At 43.8% G+C, this 7,500-nt stretch overlaps 1 protein-coding gene across 2 annotated transcripts in view; it reads left to right on the forward strand.

Moving 5' to 3' along the window:
- Positions 1-7,500, forward strand: part of LOC144978591 (uncharacterized) — a 65,335-nt gene that overhangs the window by 21,202 nt on the left and 36,633 nt on the right. For both annotated transcript variants that reach the window (XM_078924865.1, XM_078924866.1), the window contains exon 2: positions 279-400. In XM_078924865.1, coding sequence (XP_078780991.1) covers positions 358-400 — 43 coding nt within the window. In that variant the 5' untranslated portion in view covers positions 279-357. The remainder of the gene's footprint in view (positions 1-278; positions 401-7,500) is intronic.

A 7,500-nucleotide genomic window follows, 5' to 3' on the forward strand; every position in this document is an offset into this window, starting at 1 on the left:
TTTTTGTGTACTTATTATTTATTTTAACTTTACTTATGATTTATTTAGTTTTGATTTAAATGGACAAAGAGGAACAAGGTGCGATACTGTGACCGAAAAGGATTTCCCCCTTGTCTTTTCATATTTATTTTTAGGGATAGGACGTGGGGAGTGAGTTCCTACTTTTAACGGTTTTTCTTTATTTGAAAAATATCTTGCTTCTGCTTGTCGCAAAATCAATTTAAAGGACCTGGTGTTAAGCATTATTTACCAATACTCGTTGTTCTCTTCCTTCACAGACGACAACCATACAACAACTGAAATGAAACTGTGATAAACGGAAGCAGTGATCACAACATCACTTCGGCCAACCTGACCATGGCCTTTACCTTTCCTGTGCCCCTTGCTCCAAGCAATCTAGGTGAGTTTTGACAGAGATGATGATGATGATGATCATCATCATCATCATCATCATCAAGAAGTCATTGTAGAGGAAGTGGCATATTTATTGCTCACAAAACTCCTCATACTTTAAAAATCAAATCATTAAATGGATTAAAAACATTTGAAGGACGCCACTGTTTAGTCCAACTAAAATCTCAATCAAACTTTATCTACTTTAAAAATCAAATCATTAAATGGATTAAAAACATTTGAAGGACGCCACTGTTTAGTCCAACTAAAATCTCAATCAAACTCCGCAGAACAAAAAAGAACAAACTCACAGTGAGAGAATTCGTCGCAGAATTGCACGACCTTATAAACAACAATGATACGAAAAAATCACATCCAGTTATATTCGGGGACTTCAACCTACATTTTGACAGTGCCAATGACACATATTCAAGAAGTAAAAACAACCCTATCCGAATATCTCAAAACACGTCAACACTCCCACACACACACACACACACACACACACACACACACACACACACACACACAAAAGGACACATATTAGACTGGGTATTGACAAACGAGGAAACAGAACTAACAAGATATGAAGTGAGTAGAAAAGTGCCAGAAGACAATAGAGAATAAAAAATTTTTCGCGGCGGTGGTGGGGTTTGAACCTGCGACCTTATTGGTACGACAACTCCGCCTGGCAGGTGAGAGCGTGGCTCTACCGTGTGAGCTATCCACGAACACAAAATATTCGTTTCAAACCCAAAGTCATTTCTAGATCCCTCTCTCACCCACTTCTTGAGACCGCCGATTCGTTCACCACCATCGCGAAGTAATTTTGACCAGCAGTTAAGCTTAATAGCCAATATTCTCATCACAAACATATAACATAGAAACGATTGAGACATTGAGTATGCTCCGGTGTATGGGGTGAATTTTTAATTCAGAAAAGTGAGTGGAGCAGGCACTTATGTTGGTAACAACAAGATATGAAGTGAGTAGAAAAGTGCCAGAAGACAATAGAGAATAAAAAATCGGCGGTCTCAAGAAGTGGGTGAGAGAGGGATCTAGAAATGACTTTGGGTTTGAAACGAATATTTTGTGTTCGTGGATAGCTCACACGGTAGAGCCACGCTCTCACCTGCCAGGCGGAGTTGTCGTACCAATAAGGTCGCAGGTTCAAACCCCACCACCGCCGCGAAAAAAAAAAAAATTTTTATTCTCTATTGTCTTCTGGCACTTTTCTACTCACTTCATATCTTGTTGTTACCAACATAAGTGCCTGCTCCACTCACTTTTCTGAATTAAAAATTCACCCCATACACCGGAGCATACTCAATGTCTCAATCGTTTCTATGTTATATGTTTGTGATGAGAATATTGGCTATTAAGCTTAACTGCTGGTCAAAATTACTTCGCGATGGTGGTGAACGAATCGGCGGTCTCAAGAAGTGGGTGAGAGAGGGATCTAGAAATGACTTTGGGTTTGAAACGAATATTTTGTGTTCGTGGATAGCTCACACGGTAGAGCCACGCTCTCACCTGCCAGGCGGAGTTGTCGTACCAATAAGGTCGCAGGTTCAAACCCCACCACCGCCGCGAAAAATTTTTTATTCTCTATTGTCTTCTGGCACTTTTCTACTCACTTCATATCTTGTTGTTACCAACATAAGTGCCTGCTCCACTCACTTTTCTGAATTAAAAATTCACCCCATACACCGGAGCATACTCAATGTCTCAATCGTTTCTATGTTATATGTTTGTGATGAGAATATTGGCTATTAAGCTTAACTGCTGGTCAAAATTACTTCGCGATGGTGGTGAACGAATCGGCGGTCTCAAGAAGTGGGTGAGAGAGGGATCTAGAAATGACTTTGGGTTTGAAACGAATATTTTGTGTTCGTGGATAGCTCACACGGTAGAGCCACGCTCTCACCTGCCAGGCGGAGTTGTCGTACCAATAAGGTCGCAGGTTCAAACCCCACCACCGCCGCGAAAAATTTTTTATTCTCTATTGTCTTCTGGCACTTTTCTACTCACTTCATATCTTGTTGTTACCAACATAAGTGCCTGCTCCACTCACTTTTCTGAATTAAAAACAGAACTAAACAATTTTCAAGTAGTCGACAAATGCGTGTCTGACTATCATGACTTAATATTCGAAATGGATTCACTCTAACAGAGACGAGAAAGACTTATAATAAACAGCATAAAAAAATTTGATTACCCCAGCTTTAGAAAAGACCCGGTCAACACAATACCTCACAAGATGGGCAATCGTGACAAAGACCATGAGTATAGCACCTAGTTGACAGAATGTTAAGTCTACATACGAAACGAAAGAGTGAAAATGGAAAGGCTTCGTATGGGAACAAAACAGACAATGGACGTTTCGGGTACAAACCCTTCGTCAGCACAACAATACACAAATAAACGTGGAAAACAAATAAAATATAATGAAAAATAACTTGTATCGTCTGTACTCAATGGTGGTTGCAGTATGAATGAAATGTTAGCGTGGCGTGGGTAGAGGATAGGGTGCCCCAGGGGGGTGATCTAATTGATAAGCAAAGGTCAGCGTCAGGGAACAGAACTTTCCAGACTATAATGGAAGATAAAAGACATATTGGTAGTAGTAGTAGTAGTAGTAGTAGTAGTAGTAGTAATAGTAGTAGTAGTAGTAGTAGTAGTAGTAGTAGTAGTAGTAGTAGTAGTAGTAGTAGCAGCAGTTGTAGTAGTAGTAGTAGTAGTTGTAGTAGTAGTAGTAGTAGTAATAGTAGTAGTAGTAGTAGTAGTAGTAGTAGTAGTAGTAGTAGTAGTAGTAGTAGTAGTAGTAGTAGTAGTAGTAGTAGTAGTAGAACGCTGTAGTTAAACAGTAGGGGGCGGTGGAGGGGGCGAGGTGAAAGGGTCACGGCGGAGGGGGGGGGGGGGGGGGGGTTTGTTGGATGAGCGAAGGTCGAATCTTCGCGAAGGAACGATGCGATAGTAAAGTGGAATACACCGATAAATAGATAGATGGATAGACAGATAGATAGGTAGATAGACAGAAAAGAGGGGAGAGAAGAGAGTGAGAGAGAAAAAAAATTTTTAAATAAATAAAAAAAAAAAAAAAAAAAAAAATTATTAAAAAAATAAATAAAAAAAAAAAACATAAAAACAATAAAAAAATAAAAAATAAAAAATTAATTTAAAAAATAAAAAAATTTAAAAAGGGGGGGGGGGGACCTGTAGAGAGGGGAAATTAGAGAGAGAGAGGGGGGGAAAGGGAGAAAGAGAGAGAGAGAGGGGGGGGGGACAAAGAAAGAAAGAAAGAGAGAGAGAGAGAGAGAGAGAGAGAGAGAGAGAGAGAGAGAGAGAGAGAGAGAGAGGGGAGGTGAGAGAGGGCGAGTAAACAGCCGAGTGATAGCTGGGTCTATATGTATATTAATGGATAAAAAAGTGAATGATTGGACACAATGAGAGATAGCTAGGAAGGTAGATGACTATGAATCGGTGGATAATCAGTAGATAGATAGATAGCTAGCTAGCTAGATAGATAGATAGATAGATAGATAGACAGATAGATAGATAGATAGATAGATAGATAGATAGATAGATAGATAGATAGATAGATAGATAGATAGATAGATAGATCGATAGATAGGTAGGCAGGTAGGTAGGTAGAGTTTTAGTTTTAGTTGTATGAACAGTAGTAGTAGTGGTAGTAGTAGTAGTAGTAGTAGTAGTAGTAGTAGTAGTAGTAGTAGTAGTAGTAGTAGTAGTAGCAGTAGTAGTAGTAGCAGTAGTAGAAGTAGTAGAAGTAGTAGTAGTAGCAGCAGCAGTAACTGTAGTGGCAGAAGTGAGAGCAGCAGTGGTGATGAATATGGGTGACGTTGACATCTAGTGGTGGTCAATCCTGGTGTTGAGTCCGCGTGGAGTCAGCGTTCCCAACAACTTGATCAGGTGAGTTTCCCTACGTCGACGGGCGGAAGTGTCCGAATGGCAAAAACTAAGCACACACACACGCACACACTGTACATCGCAGTGGTCTGGCAGATTGAAGTGTCTGGCCACTGCTGTTTCTGCACAGTTCGATATGTCACGCAAGTGCTGCACGAATCTGTCACCCAGCCTCTTTCCGGTCTCACCAACGTAAGCAATCCCACACAGGGAGCACGTAATCGCATAGACTAGATTACGGTCAGTGCAAGTAAACGGCCGCCTGATGTCCCAAATCTTGTCTGGAAAGCTGACTCTGTCATACTCCCACAGGTGCCCACAAGTCTTGCATCGGGGTCGCATACACGATCTGGCTTTAGGTCCATCCCTGGGTATGGGTTCCAGGCGGCTTCTGACAAGGAGATCCCTCAGGTTACGATCCCGTCGATATGCTACCAACGGGGGTTCTGAGAAAACTCTGTGGGTGTCTTCGCCCGCCTGGAGGATCCCATAGTTCTGCAATAGGATGTTCCTCACTTGATCGGCATGGGGGTGATGCGTGAGGACTAAAATGGGACGCTGTGTCTCCTGCTTCCTGGCATTGCGAGGCCTCATTGCTGCTTCTCTCGACACGAGGCTGGCTTTCCGGACAGCCTTAAGTAAAACCCTTTCAGGATATTCCCGTGCCCTAAAAAAATCGAGCATGCGATCACGTTGAAGCGCAAATTCATCATCTTCCAGACAGAGTCTCCGCAAGCGGAGTATCTGACTGAATGGGATGGAGTCTTTGCACTTCACCGGATGGGATGACCGATAGAGCAGGTAGCTGTGACTGTCCGTTTCCTTGTAGTGTACAGCGGTCCGTACTCCCGTGCTGGTCAATACAGCCTTGATGTCCAAAAAGTTCACCTCAGAGGTTGAAATCTCATAAGTGTACTCTATGGACGGGTGGAAGGAGTCCATCGCTAGGATGAACCCTTTCAACTGGCTGTGGGTCAATGACGTAATGCCGAAACAGTCGTCAATGTACCTTTTGAACAGCTCGGGGGCAGGTCCGCTGTACTGACGGAAGAAGGTTTCCTCAAGGTAGCCCATGAAGAGGTTAGCATATGAGGGACCCATCTTGGTGCCCATCGCAACACCTGAGATCTGATGGAAAAATACATCATTGAACTCAAAAGTGTTGAGTGTGAGCACAAGTTCGGTGAGCCTCACAATGCTGTTGCTGGAAATCCCTGGTAATGGATGACGGTCGACGAAATGCCTGATGGCACGCAGTCCGTCAGGATGCGGTATGGATGTGTACAGTGCCTTCACATCCATGGTGAAAATCAGCCGTGGACGTTCATCCTGGAATCGAATTTCGTCAATGACACCAAGAGCATGGTTAGTGTCCTTGATATACGATGGCAGGGTGGGAACTATACGTTGAAATACCGCATCGAGGAACTGCGATACCTTCTCAGTGGGGCACGAGATAGCCGACACAATCGGCCTTCCAGGTGGAGTGTCAGACAATTCCCGGATCTTGTGTATCTTAGGGAGCATGTAAAAACATGGATTACCTAGGTCGCTGGGGTCGTGTTTAAGGACCTCTGCTCTACTAGGTAATTCTCCCTGCGATACCAAAGACTGGATTGTCTGGTGGACTTTGGTGTTGTTAGCAAGTGTTGGGTCCGAAGTCACTTTCTCATAAAATATCTGGTCACTCAATTGCCTGTGGCCCTCAGCTCTATAGAGCTCAGCGTCCCAAACAACTACGGCCCCTCCTTTATCAGCCGCTTTGATCACTATATCACGACGTGATCTGAGTGATCGTACGGCAGCCCATTCAAGACGGGTGAGGTTAGACCTCTTGATGGGTGTGGGTCGTAGTGCCTCGATCTGTCTAAGACAAGTCTGGATAAACAGGTCGAGTGTAGGGGACTTGCCAGGACTAGGAGTCCAGTTTCTTTTACGTCGTGAGAAAGCGGCAAACGGATCCTCGGGGTCACGGTCATAGTCGTGGTCACGTTCATCATCTTTGAAGTGATACTTCAAGCGTAAAATACGCATGAAGCGACGTACATCCGACTCAATGCGGGACTGGTCGGACGTTCTTCGCAGTGGGATGAACTTGAGACCTTTCCTTAAGACCGATTCCTCTGCACTGCTCAACTGGATGGTCGGGGGACAGAAACCACCAGCCGGTGGTTGTTGTGGCTCCTACTGGGGGGGATAGCTCCAACATTATCCATCACGTGGGTGGGTTCGCTGGTGGGTGGGGTGAATTGTTCGCTTCCAGACTGGTCCCCGGCTGTTGGAGGGACTCCCAAACCACCAATGGTGACTGGCTGGTTATGGGTGCCATTAAGAGCAGTGGGGCCAGAGGAAGGTTCAATGGGTGAATCCACCGATGGGAGTGTTGCCGAATAAGAAGGGAGGTTATCGTCAAGATGTGTAATTCTGTTTGGAAAGAGAGCATCTAATTTACTGGTTTTTACATAATTTAAGCATGCATGGTAATGTTGATTACATAAATGTATGAATAACCTAATGGCTTTGTAAAGTGTATGATTATGATAAGTACGATGCCTCAAGCATGTGGAGGATGTGTCGATGGTTTGTGTTAGTTTGGATACCTGTTTGCGAAGGATGTCTGTAGTAAGTCTAAGTCGTTGCATAGCACACTTGGATTCTAATTCCAGAAACTGGGAGAACTGGGATGAGGTTAGAGAGCCTAAAGAAGGGTGGAAATGTGAAACAAATCCTTTAGGGGCCGTGCGTTTCCTAAGGCAGTACAATAAGAAATTCAAGTGGCTGCTAGCTCGAGTTTTATAGAGGGTGGCGTGGGCGAGAGTGTAGCCTACTTGAGATAGGTGGATAGGGAAAGTGGAAAGAAACGTACGAATGTCCCGTAGGGAAGAGCGCAAGAGTTGCTTGGGAGATGTATGAGGCATGGTGAAAATATGGGAAGAGGGCGAAAGGCTAAAAGGATGAGTAAGGTAATCAATAAGTATAGGTAAACTGGAGAGGCGAGTGAATGAGAGAAAGGAAGGGAGGGATAGACTGAGAGGTGTGGTAAGAGAGAGGTAGTGGTTGAAAACGTGGGTGTGGTGAAAAATAATGCTGAGATGCAAATGGTAAGGGGGGGGGGGGGGGGGTAGTGTGCTAAAAGAGGTAGACTGGTAGGGGAGAAGAGTGTAAATAAATATAAAA

This window comes from Berghia stephanieae, chromosome 8 (genome assembly GCF_034508935.2).
Source record: "Berghia stephanieae isolate SIO BIC M18660-M18661 chromosome 8, UCSD_Bste_1.3, whole genome shotgun sequence".
Taxonomy (NCBI): domain Eukaryota; kingdom Metazoa; phylum Mollusca; class Gastropoda; order Nudibranchia; family Aeolidiidae; genus Berghia; species Berghia stephanieae.